At 45.0% G+C, this 18,759-nt stretch overlaps 1 protein-coding gene and 1 pseudogene across 1 annotated transcript; both read left to right on the top strand.

The window, feature by feature from the left end:
- The first annotated feature begins 396 nt into the window (after positions 1–396).
- On the top strand, positions 397–7,845 carry LOC141569646 (cAMP-responsive element modulator pseudogene; annotated as a pseudogene).
- A 4,984-nt stretch (positions 7,846–12,829) lies between these two features.
- On the top strand, positions 12,830–16,578 carry LOC141569625 (small integral membrane protein 10-like protein 2A). Its single transcript, XM_074323647.2, has 3 exons — positions 12,830–13,721; positions 14,609–14,735; positions 15,352–16,578. Exon 1 carries the CDS (start codon positions 13,086–13,088, stop codon positions 13,320–13,322), a length of 237 nt encoding a protein of 78 aa, XP_074179748.1. The 5' UTR covers positions 12,830–13,085; the 3' UTR covers positions 13,323–13,721; positions 14,609–14,735; positions 15,352–16,578.
- The last annotated feature ends 2,181 nt before the right edge of the window (positions 16,579–18,759 follow it).

The following is an 18,759-nucleotide window of genomic DNA, read 5'->3' as shown; positions in this document are numbered from 1 at the left end:
TGTGTGGTTGTGCCTAATTATACTTCAGAAAGATAAGGGCAAAATACAGTACATACTTCCTAAGTACTGTGAAGGGCAAAAGCAAAAACAGTACCTACGTTGTAAGTACTATGAAGATTAAATGAAATATATTTTGTTCAGGCCTTACACAGTGTAAGCTTCCAATAAATACCCAGCATAGCGTAATACTGTATTTTAATTCTTTGTTTAATAAGAGCATTTAAGGCTATGGATTTTCCTCTAAATATGGCTTTGGTCACATTCCATAGTTTTTATATACAATGTTTGTATTGATCAGGATTCTCCAGAGAAACAACATACAGAAACTCTGTGTGTGTGTGTGTGTGTGTGTGTGTGTGTGTGTGTGTGTGTGTGGAGAGAGAGAGAGAGAGAGAGAGAGAGAGAATACTAATTGATTCACACAGTTAGGAAGATCAGGAAGTCCCATAATCTACAGTCTGGTCTGCAAGCTGGAGAAAAAGGAAAGCCAATGGTATACTTCAGTCTGATTCTGAAGACCTGAGAACCAGGGGAGCTGATGGTGTGACTTCCAGGCCAAGGCCGAAAGCCTGAGACCCAGGTGGCTGCGGTTGTAAGTCCCAAAGTCCAAAAGCCAGAGAACCAGGAGCTCAGGTGCCTAAGGGCAAGAAAAGATGAAGGTCCCAGCACAACAAGAGAGAGGGAATTTGTCCTTTCTGTGCCTTTTTGCTCTATTCAGGCCTTCGTGGCTTGGATGATACCCACCCACATTGGTGAGGGTGGATCTCTGTACTCAGTCTACTGAATCAAATGCTAATCTCTTCTGGGAACACCGCCACAGACATACCCAGTATTATTTTACCAGCGATCTGGGCTTCTCTTAGCCCAATCAAGTTGGTATGTAAAAGTAACCATCACAGTGTTATTGATAATTTCAAAATTGTAATTGCAGCTTTCATTAATACTTGCTCTTTGATACAAGAGCTGTATAATATCGCTATTTTCCTCTTAATTTTTGTTTTTGCTGCATTGTGTTTAGAAAATGAGGTTCATTCTATTTCTGCTTTTAAAGTTCGTTCAGGTATTTTTAAGACTTATGTTTGATAAAATTCAGTAAGTATCCTAAAGACCCTAGAAAATAGGATTCTCTTTGTAAGGCACAAATTTAGAATACAGTCTTGGACGTCTCAATTACTTTAATGTCTTTACGAGTGTCCTTGGTGCTTTTAAAGTGGCAGTGACACTGAGTAAATTGCCTTGCTCCCCATTCTGAATGCCTGCATTCTTGTATTTTCCATTCCCTTTTGAAGTTTTTTGAGGGGACCCATTTTATGTATGACGTATAGCAACTGTTAATAGCTGCTCAGCTATCAAGCCTGGCAGTAAAAGCAGGAGACTGAAGGACCTAGGAAAGACGTAGCCTTTCCACACCTGGCTGAGAAAGCTGTCCCTTGGGATTCCATATTGGTCTGTCCTGAAAACACATAGATCCTGCAGGGGGCACTTTGAGGTTTTTGCAGTAGTGGTCCTCTTGAATCAGCAGGAATTGTTCCATAGCATGCTGAGGTTGTCTAGGCTAAAGTCAAGGTAATTGGGGAACATACAGATGAATCAGCCTCCAAGTAGCTCACCATCAGGTGGGGGCAGAGAGACTCTGCCCTCTTGCCCCTGCAGTCACCATGACATTCTGAAGAGAAACATTCTGAGCACCTCCAAGAAACTGCATGATCTTTTCTTCCTGAAACCCTCTCTCATTTCTAGTCTACGAGTAGTCATATGGACTGAACATTCTTATAAAGAACCAAAGCCCACACTTAGGACTTGGCCAGCCCCTGCTTCTTTTCTTGTCTTCTGTGGCAGATACGGAATGTATGGGAAGGCAGCTCATCCTTTAGTCTCTCCTTAGTAATCTGTTTATTCAGCCCATCCATTCTGGAATTTTAACTACTGGGATTAGGGGTTGTGGTAGATTCTTTTCTCACCAGAAAGATGTATAGGTTTGTCTCTATCCAGGCTTTTCTAGCTTGCATTGTCAGACAGGACTTCTCAGACATCTAGCAAGGCTGAAGTTCACATTTTTAAGGGTCCAAAGATAATAAAATATATATATTTATTTTGAATGAGTGAAACCCATCTCAATCCCCAGCACTGATTTTCAAAAACAAAATGTTATCTCCAAGAATTGCCTGGAAACCTGATTAATATATTAGAGAACCAGTTTACATTCAAAAGATATGTAACTACTGAGTCACTGAAGAATTCTAGGTTTTTATTTGAAATAAATAATACGGGTAGTCTGTGTTGACTGTATGCAGCCTCCTACTGCTGCCCTCAGAATTCCTTGCAACAGACAATGACGGATTCCAGCCATGATCCTCCCTCGCCTGGATACTCCTACCACTGTCTTCACCTTTCAGTATGGTCTGCGTTTTGAAGTGCTATGTGTGAAGGGAAGAAAGACCAGGATGAATAATACTCTGTACTTCATGCCAGATTCTTAATATCCCTTAAACTACTCACTTCATTCCTTCCAAAACAAAATACTTTTTCTTGCAGTCTTACCAAAGCAGTTGCTCTGACTCCTACATAAACTGGCCCAGATTTTATGCTTCTAGAGAAGTCAAAAGCGGGAAATAGAGAAATCAAAGTGTTGCCAGAACCTCTAATGCCAGGTTCTTGTGTCCCAATGTCACAGAAATTAGCACTGTACCCGATATGAAGTTCAGCAAGCAAAGCTTTATTGAGAGTGCACCACGGAACCAGCAAGAAGGAAGGAGCTGGCTGGTTCCCCATTAGGATTGTGTGAGGGGGCTTTTGTGAGTTATATGGGGAGGGAGACGGGGTTAGGGAGGGGAAGCTGATGGACTGTCCCACGATCCTTATCGCTTTGGTCAGCAAACAGTGTCTCCATCTCATGGTCAGCAGATGTCTGTTCAATCTTGTCTCATGATAGGGTTATCTTTCAAGTTCTGTAAAAGCAAACTTACACAGGAGTTTTACAATCTCTGCTTTTTCTTAGGAACAATGATTAACTTCATGAGAACGGAACATGCTGGTTATTTTACAAGGTCTGCTGATTGCATTGTGTTTTTCTTCCCTTCTTAGTTATGTACATTCAGGACATGGGCAGCGGCTGGTTAATCAGTGTCTCAGGCTTTTCCCTTTGCATTCCTGACCTTATAGACAGGATGGAGTCTGGTTTTAAAACGGAATTACTCTTGTTATCCCTACACTAACTCAGAACCACCCCTCTAAATGCAACATTGGCCTTATCCTTCAATTGCTCCAGCTGTTGAAGAACTATAGAAGTTGAAAAAATCTTTCTGTGCTGTGTCCACAGCATGTTGCCTGAAAGTGATCAATTCAAAGCCAGATGCTCTCTCGATATACCTCAGCCATCTTCAAGTTCCATGTAGACCTCCTTGATGCAGAGTTCTGAACAATAGAATCTCCAAGCTCTGGAGGCTGGTTTCCCCTGAGAGGGCATTATCTTAACTTTCCCACACCCCTACATTCTGATTCATCTCTTTAAAGTCCCCTGAAATTAAGAGCATCAGCAAGCTCTTGGATTAATATAGCTCTACCGGTACCCCACACACAAGGGGAGGGGTCACCCATATTGTTAAAAGTGGGACTGAAAACTCACTTCCATGTGATACCAGAAAGCCTGTTAGTACAAGTCCTAGTAAAGGTGCATGTCGCTACAGCATGTAGCTGCCTAACATCTTTAGTATGGAGAAGTTGATTTGCCCTCAAGAAAATGGCTCATTCTCCCCTGGTCTGGGAGAGTGTTGGGCATCCAGTTGCATCTACACATGACCATTAGGATTTGAAGTTCACCAGCCTGGAAAAGGGTAAGTTTCACTGTAAGATGCAGCATGAAGCTGACCTTGGGATAAGTTTAAAAGTGAGATAAGTATGAGGAAGTTCAGTGGAGTACGTTTAAGGTTTATTGTGAGACAAGAATTATAAAACTTGGAACTGTTACTGGTCAGGATGTTACTGAACTCAAGGGGTCCACCGCTTGAGGTGTTCTATTCAGGAACAAGACATGGTTGCCGTTAGATAGTTTTATTTACTTGCAACAAGTAAAGGGGACGGGATTCACACATCCAAAGCTCTGTCTCCCAAAACGGAGGCTCAGCCATTGCTTATGTACACTATTTAGTTAATTACCTATTGATTTCTTCTTTGCAGTTGGTTAAATTTATCCGGTTGCAATTCCAATCAAGCTCATCTGGTTGCAGCTGGTCTGCAAAACAGTGTGCTACATTTGAGCATTTAGCAAGAATAGCATTTAGTAAGAACCGCCCAGACCTTGAGCCACTTGTCCTATCTAAGAAAGAGACAAAAGACATTAACATGAAGATTCAAATATTGTTAATGTCCAATGTGTGACAACAGCATAAAAAGTTACTACTACAGGTCCTAGCTAGGTGGAGAAGCATGGCTTTGTCAAAGCTGACTGGGGGCCATGTGGGGCCGCCTGGGCAGGGTTCTTGGGCAGTGGTACTGCTCCCAAGTCAGCATCCTCTCCCCTCTGTAATCAGTGAGGTGGTCTGCTACAGAAAATCACATCATGGCGGGTAAATGAAGAAGGAAATGGGGAAGGAACGAAGCATTGATTACAAATGTCTTAATAGTGAACAAATGTGGCAGGAAAAAAAACATATTAAAACAAATGACCATGGAAACAATTGAATACCAGCAGGGTGGAGCACATTCTGTGTAACATTCTGTGACAGAGTAAATCTGCTCATATGCAGACTCAGACTGATCAAAATTCAATCTCTGCTTTAGCTCAGGTTTCTGCAGCTAGATCAGGTACCAGAACCGGCTCCCGAGCTGTAACTCTAGCGCAGTTGCCCTCAGGCCAAACTGTACATATCCAGGGAGTAATTGAGACACCACAGCCATCCGTTATTCAGTTGCCACCAAGACAAACTGTTCAGGTAGCAGCGACTGGAGAGACAGATGAATCTGCAGAATCAGAAGGTGTAATCAAATCGAATCTCATAAACATAGAGAAATCCTTTCACGAAGACCGTTTACAGAAAAGTACTGAATGAACTCTCCTCTGATGTGCCTGGTGTTTCCAAGATGGAAGAAGAAAACTCGGAGGAATGAGGAATGCCACCTAACATCAATACTACGGCAGTACTGACTAACTTATGGGCAATACAGTGTGTATGCTGCAGTAAGAGATACAGTGCTAGGTTTAAGTCTTCTCTAGTTACAGTAAAGTAACACAGATTTTGACATTAAATTGTTCCATTTAAAAATGCATCATTAATACCTAGCTTATGTATTATAAAGTGAAAAGTGAATTTTTTGTTAAAGTGAGAAATTTGTACAGAGAGCTGTCATATGCTTTTGAAAAGTAAAGCTTTTGTTACTGAATATAGAAGAAACTTTGGGGTGAAAATAAACAGGGACACTTTTTCTGATTTGTATGTTTATATTCATCTCCTGTAAAAGTTTAACTTGATTTTTGTTGTCTTTATAATGCAGGCAAACATGATAAAATACAAATGTCTATGTTTCATTCTTGTTGGCTTTTGTTACCAAAAATTATATATCATACTAATCTAAAATAAGTACTTTTGTTTTCTAATTTATGTTTTAAATGTAATTCTGTTTTCACTGCTCTCTACTGAGTTGATTTGTGCTGCATTTTTTTCCTAAAAGAGAATGGGAAAATGATTTGTTTTTACTATAGCAATTGGACAGATAATTTTATTTAAAATAGTAATCACCAAACAGAAACAGTCACATTTACTTTTTTATTTACTCGTTTTTATTAAATTTATTGGGGTGACAATTGTTTGTAAAATTACATAGATTTCAGGTGTACAATTCTGTATTACATCATCTATAAATCCCATTGTGTGCTCACCACCCAGAGTCAGTTCTCCTTCCATCACCATTTATTTGACCCCATTTACCCTCTTCTAACCCTTCCTTGCATTTACTTTTTTAAATGACGAACATGAATTATATTAAAGTTCAGAGTAAGACAACAAGCATAGATGACACTTGGAATAAAGTTAGGGTCCAGTGTTTGATAACAAACATATAAATCTGACTGATGGAATAATTTTAGGTTCAGCATGAAACAACACACATAAAGATGACCACTGGAGTAAAGTTAAGATTAACTTTGAAACCACAAGCACAAAGAAGCCCACTTGTCCAGTGTGAGACAAAAGCAGGAAATTGTCACTGGGAAAGGTTATGGTTCAGTGTGAGACAACAAGCATGAAGATGACCGCTGGAATGAGGTGAAGGTTCACTGGGCAACACAAGCAATTAGATGGCTGCTAGAATAAGATTATGTTTCAGTTTAACACAACAAGCATAATGATGAATGCCAGAGTGAATTTATTCATCAGTGTGAGACAAAAAGCATCAAGCTGACTGCTAGATGAGGTTAGGTTTGGTGTGCAACAAGAAGAAAGAAGATTACTGGGGGAAAAAGTTTAAAATTCAGTGTGACACTACAACCAAGAACATGACTGCTGTAATAAACTAAGTGAGGAATTTAAACAAAGACATTCTCAGATGAAGGAAATCTGAGAGAATTGGTTGCCAGCAGACCTACCTTTAAAGAATAGCTAAAGGAAATTCTCCAACCAGAAAGGAAATTATAACACAAGGAGGATGAGACTTCAGGAAGGAAGACAGACTGAATGGAGTGAATAAAAGTCAGGGTAAATATAATAGAATAATCATCTTCTCCTGAGTTTTTAAGATCATGTTCTATGGTTAAAGCAAAACCGATTACATCATCTGATGTGGGGTCAATGTACATAGAGGAAATACTTAAGCTAGTTATATTTAAAAGGGAGGAGGACAAAGGGACTTAAATGGAAGTAAAGTTTCTCTACTTCACTTGAAGTGGTTTAAGTCCTGACACCAGTAAACTGACATGTACACATGTATATTGCATTCGAAAAACTATAAAATAAATAATAAAACTATAGAATAAAATAAAATGATAAAAAGCTATACAAAGAGCTATATTTAAAAATATAAATAAGTAAAAATGAAATTTCTAAAAATGCTCAAGTATCCCATTGGAAGGAAGAAAAGGAAAACAGTAACGAGAAACAAAATGAACAAACAGAAAACAATAAAATGGCTGACTTGTGCACTAACATATTACTAAATACTTTAAATGTAAAAGTGTAAGAATAACAAAAGACAGAAAATGGCAGAATAGATTTTTAAAAAATATCATCCATCTCTATCCTGCCTACAAGAACCTCACTTCAAATTTTTATGTGATTTTAAAGATTTACTCATTTTAAGCATAGTTTTGTGCCTCTTATACAAAAATATGTTTTCCAAATAAATTACAAAATAAAATTGCTTAATTTTATAATGAGCCTAAATATTAATGAACTTGGAAGCAAAAGAACCTGGGATTGTAAAGGCTCTTTCAGGCCTTCTAGTTTAATGGCCCCATCATTTTCTTTAATGATGAAGACTTAATTTAACAGTATCCCTGACCGACAATTAATTTCCAAGTGTTGCTAGGACACTTAAAATGACAGAAGCCTCATTGCTTCTCAAGGTTGTCCATTCCTTATGTTGACCAAGGACAGTTTCAGCCGACTGGTCTAAATTCTAAACTATGGGATAGTACTGTAGCAGTATAATTCCTCTCGAAAACAGTAGACCTTCAAGTATTTGAAGGACCTCTCATACCTCCTTTATAAGTCTTTGTTTTCTAAACTGCAAATGTTTCAGTTACAATCATTCATCACAAGGCATGGATCCAGTTCTTTCATCACACACATTGCCTTCCTCTGGAATCACTCCAGAGGAATGTTCTTCTTAAAGTCATAAAACTGTATAAAAGAATTGAAAGCTGAAAGTCAACTATAATTATATATATATATATATATATATATATATATATATATATATATATGTATATATGTATGTATATATATATGCATATATATACATTTATTAATGAACTTGGAAGCAGGAACTTGGAGTCACAGGATATCGAGTATGGCATAGGGAATACAGTCAGTGGAATTGTAACAGCTATATACAATGTCAGAGGGGTAGTAGATTGGGAGAGGGGGGTTATCACTTTGTGAGGTGTGTAAATGTCTAACTACTACATTGTTTTGTACATCTGAAACTAATTAAAAAAAAAAATATATATATATATATATATATATATATATATATATATATATATTTGAAAGCATACAGAGTTTGATTTCAGACCACAATGGGATCAAACTAGAAATTAATAACAGAAAGATAACAAAATCTCCAAATGTGGAAAATAGCACACTTGTAATTAATTTATGTAATTTCTACATAGTAACAACAAGTATGTGGAAACTCAAATTACAAACACAATATCATTTATAATTGCTTTAAAGAAAATTAGTACTTAGGAAAACATTTATTAAACACATGCAGAATCTGCAGAAAATTATACAAATTTTGATGAAAGAAATCAAATATATAAATAAATAAATAAATGGACATACTATGTTTATGGATTGGAAAACTAACCATATAAATTATGTCAATTCTCCCCCAAAGTGGTCTGTAAGTTTAACACTATTTCTAGCAAGGATTTTGTACCCATAGACAAACTTATTCTGGAATAGCTAAAGACGTGTTGAAAACAAAAAGTGGGAGGAATCACTCCACCCAATATTAAAACATACTATATAGCTACTTAATCAAGAGTGTGGTATTAGAGAAAGGATAGACACATAGATCAATAAAAGAATAGAGGACACCAAAATAGACCCACAGAAATATGATCAAATATGACAAAGATGAAAAAAATTCAATGGAGGAAGGCTAACCTTTTCAACAAAACATGTTCTGGCAATTGGACATTCACAGTCAAAAATTGAACCTGGACTTAAACCTCCAAATCTTACACAGAAATTAACTCAAAATGAACCACAGACTTAAATGTGAAATCAACCTTTAAATTTTTTAAAAGACAACAAGGATAAAATCTCAGGCTTGGTAAAAAGTTCTTACATATGACACCAAAACCATGGTCTGTAAATAAATAGGACTCCATCAAAATTTAAAAACTTTGCTCTAAGAAAGTCTGAAAAGACAAGCTACAGATTGGAAGGAAAATATTTGCAAACTAATATCTGACAAAGGTTTCATATCTAGGGTGTATAAAGAACTCACAAAACTTTAATAATAAACAGTTCATTTAGAAAATGACAAAAGACAGTTCACTGAAGAGGATATAGTGATAGAAATTAAGCACATGAAAAGATTTCCCCCATCATTGCCATTAGGGAAATACAAATTAAAACCACAATGATATATCACTACATACTTGTCAGAATGGCTAAAATAAAAAAATAAAAAAACAGTGATAACACCAAATGCTGATGAGGATGCAGAGAAACTGGATATATTCAAAAATTGCTGATGGGAATGTAAAATGTTACAGCCACTTTGGAAAATGGTTTGGCAGAGTCTTAAAAAGCGAAACATGCACTTACCATACAACCCAGCAATTGCACTCTTAAGCATTTATCCTAGATAAATGGAAATTTTTGTTCACACAGTAACCTATAAATCAATATTCACAGCAGCTTTATTCCTAATAGCCAAAAACTTGAAACAACCCTGATATCCTTCATGGATGAATGTTACACAAACTATGATACAACCACGCCAAGGAATACTACTCAGCAATAAAAAGAAATGAACTACTAATACTTCACATTCCCAACCACTTGGATGACTCTCCAGAAAATGATGCTGAGTGGAAAAAGGCTACAGACTGTATTATTCCATGTCTGTAATATTCTTGAAAAGAGAAAATTATAGAAATAGACAACAGATGATTAGTGGTTGCCAGGTGTTAAAGGAGAACCTGATGGAAATGGATGTGGTCAAAAAAGGGCAACGTGAGGGATCCTTACGGTGATGGAACTAGTCTATATCTTGAATGTGGTGGTGGATGCATGAACCTATGCATGTGATAAAATTAGGTAGAGCTAAATACACACACACATACACACATACACATACACAAGAACAAATAAATTGAGGAAATCTGAACAAGATAGATGGATTATATCAATATCCTGATTTTGATATTGTACTGTAATTTTGAAAGATGCTACCACTATGGGAAACTGGGTAAAAATACACTGGGTCTCTCTGTATTTTTTCTTACAACCACACCTAAACCTACAATTATCTCAAAATAAAAACTTTAATTAAAAAATCAATTGTAGATCTGTCTACTAACAACAAACATGTGAAAACCAAAATTAAACACACAGTACTATGTACAGCCACTCCAAAGAAAATGAAATAGGTATAACTCTAACAAAATATTTACAGGGTGGCTAAGTGAGAACAAAGAGGTAGCCCAAAGTAGTTCTTTTGTGGTGATGGAATATTTTTGAATCTTCATTGTGGTGGTGGTTACACGAATGTTGACATGGGAAAAAAATTGCTAGAGCTATACATGTACACACACAAACACACACACACACACACACACACACACACACAAAAATTAAAGCAGGTTAGAACAATGGTGAATGCTGAATTAGCCCTGTGGTCTAGTTAACAGTAATGTACCAATGTCAGTTTCCTGGTTTTGGTATTATACTACAATTATTTCAAAATAAAATGTTAAAAATAAATGAGATGAGGGGCCGGCCCGGTGGCTCAGGTGGTTAGAGCTCCATGCTCCTAACTCCGAAGGCTGCCGGTTCGATTCCCACATGGGCCAGTGGGCTCTCAATCACAAGGTTGCCAGTTCGATTCCTGGAGTCCTGCAAGAGATGGTGGGCAGTGCCCCCTGCAACTAAAATTGAACACGGCACCTTGAGCTGAGCTGCCGCTGAGCTCCCGGATGGCTCAGTTGGTTGGAATGCGTCCTCTCAACCACAAGGTTGCCGGTTCAACTCCCGCAAGGGATGGTGGGCTGTGCCCCCTGCAACTAGAAAATGGCAACTGGACCTGGAGCTGAGCTGCGCCCTCCACAACTAAGACTGAAAAGACAACAACTTGAAGCTGAACGGCACCCTCCACAACTAAGATTGAAAGGACAACTTGACTTGGAAAAAAAAAAAGTCCTGGAAGTACACACTGTTCCCCAATAAAGTCCTGTTCCCCTTCCCCAATAAAAAAAAATCTTTAAAAAAAAAAATAAATGTGATGAGGCCAAGGAGAGGTTTCAGAAATGTTTGGAGGCTGCAAATGAATGAGGCTGGATCCAGTTTGGAATAAAGGAGTTTCTATGTGGCTTAAGTCTATATTTCTGTGACCGCTTTTTCAAATAATAATTGTTTTCATTGTATTACACGAGTAATATTTATATACATGTGGATATGCACGCATATGGAGTTTAAAGTGTTAAGTTGTCATTCCTACTGCCTTAACCAGAGGTAAACAATGTTGAGTAACTTGATGTATCGGTCCTAGTATTTTTTATGCATTCATACCCATGTATGATTGTTGTTGATAAAATTGTGATGCCACACAATAATCTAGTGTCTCTGAAACTCGCTTTTTTTCCTTGACTGTGTACTAGTAGGTATGACAATTGCTCAATCAGTGTATATGAATCTGCTGAGTTCCTTAAAGCGTTGCATGGATGCCATAGGGATGTTCACATGTGGCAGTGAACAGGCATTTTGAGAGGATCTTAATACTTAGGTCAGTGTGGGGGCAGAGCCCCAGAAAGTAGTTTCCAGGCTCTCGGCCTCACATAGACAGGTGCTGGCTCAGGTAGTAAATGGCCATCAACTGTGATTGCATGGCCATCAGCTGTGGCTAGTTGACCGTCAGCTGTAACCAGTGAGCCATTGGCCACTAATATAACTGCTGTGGCTACGCTAGCAGGAGGAGAGAAGAATGGGGGCTAGCAAGAAGATGGCGGCTGGGCTGGCAAGCATGGATGGCGGTTTGCGGACAGTGTGGATCGAGCCTCCAGTGAGAGTATAGTGCCGCCAGAGAGAATATAGTGGTATGACTCCCCTACCTATGGCTCCGTGGGTGTTCCTTTTTGGCCTCACCATATCCTGCGTTATGTGGGGAGCGGGAGCTGAGACTCCACATGACGCCCTGCACGACAAACAGCGCAGCGAGCAGGGTCTCCCGCCTGACAGTCAGCCTTCCTCTTGAAAACTGGCGTGAGGTCGTCGTGAATCTACTTCTTGCAGACAGATTTTTGGAAGTCATGACTAAGGAAATGTGAGCATTTCAATAGTCTTGAAAACAGTTTGGACTGGATTTGGTTTAGAATAAGGATTAGATGAAACTACGAAAGGGCTTTTAACCCCACCAACAAGAAAAAGGGCATGAACAAGGGCAAATGAAAACCTGAGAAGATCTTTCGAGTATCCAGGGCAAAGATAGACTAAGAGGAATGCTTAGAAACCACCATGCGGTGAAAGGTAAGGGCAACGGGGCAATTCAGGAATAAAGAAATACACATGACCAGCAAATATACCAGAAAGGAACAAAAATGTGCATATGGGTTTGATTGAACTCCATAGTGCATTGGTACAAGAGACATACGAATTAAAGAAAGGTACAGTGGGTTGGCTGGCAGGATTTTCAGGGGAGAAAGTGGGGGATGGTGTGAGTGGGCAGAGCGTTCTGGGTGGGCCTTCTGTACAGAATCAATATACTGGTCCACACTTTTGGACCTCCACTCTGCTCTACAGCTTTCCACAAAAACAATCCCTGAGGAGCACCGCCTTCCAATGGTCTCAGACACTCCTGCTCTGTTCTTGGGAGCCTGGGCTTGCCAACTGAGTAGTGTTGACGGCAGGGCTATGCCTGCGGTGGCAGCACGGTGGCTCAGACCAAGGGGCGTGGCTATGGTACAGGCGCAGACGTCGGCTGCTGGCGCTCGGGAAACCCCTGAGGGGGCGGAGCTGTTGGGCAGCGGAGGAGGCGCAGTGGCTGCTGCAGTGGTAGCGGCCTGAGCCGAGTCAGGGAGGAGACTGAGGGCTGGGCGGGGCAGGACGGCGCCCCCGCCGGCGGGTCACACCAGGCCTCGCGTCCACCTGTCCGCTTGATCTCGCTCCTGCGGGTCAACAGGGCCTGCGTCAGCCCGGCCCATGGCGGCGTCGGCGGCTTTGTCGGCGGCAGCGGCGGCGGCGGCCCTGTCGGGCCTGGCAGTGAGGCTGTCGCGCTCGGCCGCGGCCCGCACTTCTTACGGCACCTTCTGCAAGGGGCTCACGCGCACGCTGCTCACCTTCTTCGACCTGGCCTGGCGGCTGCGCATGAACTTCCCCTACTTCTACGTCGTGGCCTCCGTGATGCTCAACGTCCGCCTGCAGGTGCGGATCGAGTGAGCGCCGGTGGCCACCGCGGCCGGTCCGGAGGGTCCCGCGGCCACACGCCCGCGACGAGCAGGGCCGCCGGCATGGAGGACGGCGGGGCCGCCCGGGTCACCCAGACACGGCCGGGGTAAGAGGCGGGACGGCCTAGGCCCCCGGACCCTAGACCTTCGTGGGAGGGCGCCGGCCAGCGAGCCCCCGAGGCCAGCGAGCCCCGGACCCAGCCGTGACCCGCCCACACGCTTCGCGGCCGGCGCCGGATTGCACAGAAACTCACAAAACGGGCCCTTTCCCTCGGGCTCGAGAAAATTATCTGAGTGCGGCTGACCTGTTGCCTCATATGGGCCGAAGAGGGAAACAAGAAAGAAGAAATTGTGCTGCCGGGACTTGCTTTGACTGGCCCTGACTGAAAAGGTACGCGGCCCGGCGGTGGTAGCCTGGAGGGAGGCGGTTGCCGACATATAGACGTCCAGACCCCTTGGGGGTTCGGGAGAAATATGAAAGGGACCTGAGGAAACCATCCCGGAGAGCTGCGGAGCCCAAGATGGGGGTAAGGGGCGGCGGTGGCTTCTGCATTGAGCATCTCAGAGGTTCAGCCCATTCTGACGGAGACCCAGGCATCCCCTCCCTCCCACAACCCAGTCCCCCTCTCCGCCACCCCCCCCCCGCTTCCCCCCCCCCCCCCCGTTTTCCAGAGGCCCTTGTGCCGTCACCTGAGCCTGAAGAAATGGAGGAGAATGGGCTGGGGTGGCCCCTGGGAGGGCCCTAGGGGAGATAAAATGCTGCCACCCTTCACCACCGCCTGGGTAGGCAGTCAGGAAGGATGGTTGTGTTCTTGGCCAAACCCCAGGTCTGCCCCTTCTCAGCTCTCAGGCCCCGGGGCTCTCTGCAGCACCCTGCACCCTGCTTCTGGGTCAGGGGGCTGCTCTCTGCCTGTGCCTGCCTCCCTGAGGGCATCCTCCCAATCTCTGCTTTTGGAGACAGGGAAGAGTGGGAAAGACACCTTCCTCCCTAGCCCTCCCCGCACAGTCTTGCTCTTATGCCATCTCAGCCATGCTTCCCCTCCCCCGGTCCTCCCAGGGCCAGAGAATGCCATCTTCCAGCACAGAGGGCCTCCAGCAGACCCTGTGGACCCAAAGGATCTGGGAAAATAGGGATTTCCTTGAGCAGAGGACAGCTCTCAGGCTGGGGTAGGGAGACCAGATGAAGAAGGGGCTTGTAGAGGAGGCAACATTGGGGAACTGGGGATCTCTTTCAGTAGAGAGGCAACTCTTAAGTCTCCATTTCTCTCTTTCTTTCAGGACCTGGTGTTTGTAGGTGGCGACTCACCCCTTCTCTAGCCTCATCGGGAGCCAAATCTGCCCAGCTAGCTGCCTGTGAGCAGCTGAGTGAGGGACCTGACCAAGGAGGAGATGAAGAGCCTTCCAGGTAGAGACCCAGTCATCCGGTTCTGGCATGAGGAAGGATGGGACCATGTCACGTGGGCACTGAGATCTCCTAGCAACACCATGAGGGACTTCTATTCTCCCCACTTACTGATGGGAAACTGGGGCTCGCAGGTGGAGACAGATTTGCCCCTGTCACACAGATAAGGAGTAGTGGAGCTAAATCTACCCCTAAGGCCTGCACTCACCTACCTGTCCCCCCAGTCTTCTCCAAGACAGCACAGTGAGATGGGGGAAGGGAGCGCAAGGCTCTCAGGTGAGAAGGCTCTCAGGGTAGGGAATGTGAGGAACTAGCTTACCTTTGAGTGGTATGGGAAGTCACAGGGAAGACCAGGAAGACAGGCTGAGCTGAGATGGGTACGGAGAGATGAGCCCCAGAACCGCCTGGGGAGCTGAGGTCCTCACCCACAGAGCCAGATCTCCCCACCCCACCCTACCCCAGGCTTGACTAAGTGCTCCTCAGCAATTGGGTGCAAGCTTCTCAGTTTGGGTGGTGGGGGGTGGCTCCTGGGGACATGATGTAAGCAGGAGGGTGAAGCGATAAACCTGGGGTGGGATGGGACTGGGAACTATGTATGACCCCATCTCTCTGCCCCCAGGCTCCGGCCCCCATGCCCACGATCACATGGGAGACTGTCCTGTAGATGGGCTTGGATTGGTCCTCGAGGCCCAGAGTGTGCCGCTGACCGGCATACCAACCAGCATACCAGGATGGCCAGGAGCAGCCCAGACGGGAGCCAGGGGAGACCCTGGCCCTCACCACCGTCTGCTCTGACACTGGTTGCTCCTGGCCCAAGTACTCAGAGTTCCTGGGACTGAAAACCGCAGTAGTCTGGTCAGCACGAGGCACAGAGTGGCCCAGTCTCACACCATCAGCGCTCCTCAGCTGCCCAGCTGGAGCCCAGGTCCAAGGTGAAGATCACCTGCCTCACCCTGGGAACTGAGACTGGACCGAGGCCACCACGTGCTCCCTGCGGTGGCCCACAGACAGGGCCTGATGGCTTCCTTCCTTGTGCCAAGTCTCCCGGGCGCCCCCAGTCCTGGTGGTCCCACCTCCACTCCAACCCTGTCCACCCTGGACTACTTCTGGGAGCCTGCCAGCATGCCAGCTCCGTCCAGAAATCTCTGGGGACAGCCTCGGAGCAAGGAGAGCAGCACAGGCTGCATGAAAGGGGAGGAGGATGAGGGCGCTCCTCGGGGCTGATACACCCTCTGGGGGACTGGATCCCCAGCTCCAGCCTCTTCCTGGGCCAGGCAGGGAGGAGGGAGGCCTGAGGTGGGCTGGAGGGAGGCTCCTCACTGATTGTCCCTGTCCCACAGGCAGAAATGTGTGTAAGCCTCAGGGGCCCTTGGCCTCACAGACCTGCTCCCGGCAGAGAAGCTCCACCCCATACAGAGGGGCACTGGAAGTGGCTCTGGGTGGAGCTGGCTGTGGCTGTGTCTGCTCCAAGGGAATGGCTGGGGGACGGGCCAGGGACTGGTCCTCAGCCTCTGTTCCTACCACTGCTTTTTGTACCGTTCTGGCCTTGACTAGTGAGCTGCTTCTGCTTTCCCACCTCCCCTCACCCCCCACTGGGCCCTGGCCACTGGATGGGCTCTCAATGCACTTTATTTATTTGCAGTCTGTTTTCCAGGCAGCAGAACTTCTACAAAATCAGAGACACCAACTCAAATAAGTTGACTTTCACTTTTCTGCGTGTGTTAACTACTGGTCAGCACACTCTGGTCAGAAAGATGTTCTTGTTTCTGGTGTTATCAAATTTTGTTGTCTCTCTAAGTTAAAAACGAAAAAGTCCTTGAGTTCAATAAAGTCAAATAAAACTGGAGGCCTCCTGTTTCTGGTGTGGTGCAATAGCCTTGGAGGAGACACGGGCCAGTGGTGAGATCACCCCTCTGATGGCCAGGGGCTGGGGGAGGGGAGCACCCTCAGAGGGCTTTCAGTGGGTAGGACCTGTTCAGGAGATGCTTGAGACCTGCCTTGACCTGGACCACTGCCCCCATGAGGAGAAGGCAGCAGCATGAGCCTGGCCCACGAGGTGGCAATTGTCCACTCACAATCTTTGAATAACCTCATGCCTGTCTTGTCTTCATTTTAGAGCATGGTGTTGGAAAGCACTTAATTCAGTTGTACCCCGAGGGTGGGCTGGGGGAAGTGAGGTGAAATAGACTGTGTGCAGATCATTTTGTGTCAGCTGGAGGCCCCTCTGTAGCAACAGGTGGCAAGGTCCCCATCACCTCCCTGCTGACCAGATGGGTGTAGAGTTGGAGAGGGTAAACCACCTGGATGGAAGCTCTCCTTCCCCCCACCTTAGACCCCAACTGTCCCATCGTGGCTTCACTCCCAGCATCTCCCCAGGGAAGCCAGGGACTGAGGCTGCTGCAGAGGTGAGGGTGGTGGTCGGGCAGAGGGCTGAGTGAGGGAGATCTGGGGAGGAGTGCAGCAGCCAGGATAGAGGAAGGCAGGCCCACAGGCCCCCGGAGGGAGGTGGCCCGAGGACGCAGGGTTGTGGTCTCACGGAGGAGCACAGCCTGGGGTAAGGGACCTGGGTGCACTCCTGACCTGTCGCCGAGAGCTCCCCAAGGGTCAGAACACCCTGACAAGAGGGACCCTTCCAATATCTGCCACCACAGGAAGGAATGGACCCCAGGCCCTGCCAGTGCCCTGAGCTTTCCCTCCAGATGGTCCTGTTCAGTCCCTGATTGTGTCACACCCACTCCAGGGATCATGCAATCTGGCACAACCAAGATGGAAGAGGGTCAGACCAGAGCCCCAAGGCACGCTGACGAGGGAGGACCACCCTTCCCAGCTAGGGAGGAGGGCAGCCCATGTCCTTCACCGACTACTGCGTGGTCAGGCCAGCCACATACACTCATGCACTTCCAGTAAGGAGCCTTTAGCGTAGTTGTGAGCATTCAAGGTGATGATGTCTATTCAACATTTGTCCTCAGGTCACATCTGGAGCATCCTTGTCACTCTGAGAAGCGGAGACTGCTATCGGAGCATGGACTCCCCTCGGTGCGGTGTCCAGGTCTTTGGTAACCCGAACAAAGAATTGAGCGAACACAAAAAGGCAGTGGTGAAAGAACAGTTTATTAGAAGCGAAAGTACACACTGAAGGGATAGAAGCAGGCGAGAACAAAAGAGTGACTCTAGGGCCCCAACTGGCGAGGACTTAGCAGTTTTATTTCCTTCTTTTCTAGAATGGGCTACTCCTCTCTAGATGTGGGGCCTCTCGATTGGCACTTATGATTGACAGGAGACTATTACCTCATCTTTTCAGACTGTGCACGTTTGTTCCCATAATTCAGTCTGTTATAATGATGTTAATGAACTTCCGGGCATATGTATGATATCATAATGAAAGTATAATGAGGCTGAGGTGGAATGAAGGTCGCTGAAACCCTTACTGCACAGGCGTGAGTGACCAGTCTAATCCAGTCAGGTATTTTGTATCCTTTAGCTTCCTCATAATGGTTGATGGTTATGGTAGATAGGGAAAGGTTTGGGTGGGGAGAGGAAGTCTGCGCGGTCGCTCTCCGCAGGTTGTGTGTGTCTGACGTGTAGGAGACCCAATTCCTATTGTTAGCTGCCTGCCTCAAAACCAAGCGAAGGGAACTGACGTGTAAAGAGAGCCTATGGAGCTTGAAGCACTGAGCTGGATGGTTTGCTGCCACCATCTCATTGTAATCCCCACAGCCGTCTGTTAGAGGAGGTCATTGAGAGGATGTGACTGCCAGTTGGATATGATCTTTGAGCTGGACCCGGGCAATCAGGGGCTCCTTACCCCTATCTCTGTCCTTGCCATGTACGTTCTGTCCACCATTCCCATAAGCAGAGCTGGTTCAAGGACGAAGCCTTGAGACCATCTGGAGGGTATAGTGACTGAACCCAGGTCAGGCCTCTGCATAAACTCTAAGATTCTTGCAGCCATCCAAGGAAGCCTTGTATGTAAGTTCCCTTGCTTATTAAACCTTCCAGCCCACCAATCGGAGTGGTCTGCCTCTTT

This window comes from Rhinolophus sinicus, chromosome 18 (assembly GCF_057876585.1).
Source record: "Rhinolophus sinicus isolate RSI-liver-muscle chromosome 18, RSI-T2T, whole genome shotgun sequence".
Taxonomy (NCBI): Eukaryota; Metazoa; Chordata; class Mammalia; order Chiroptera; family Rhinolophidae; genus Rhinolophus; species Rhinolophus sinicus.
Note: the sequence above shows the minus strand (reverse complement) of the source record. Positions and strands in the feature narration are given on the sequence as shown.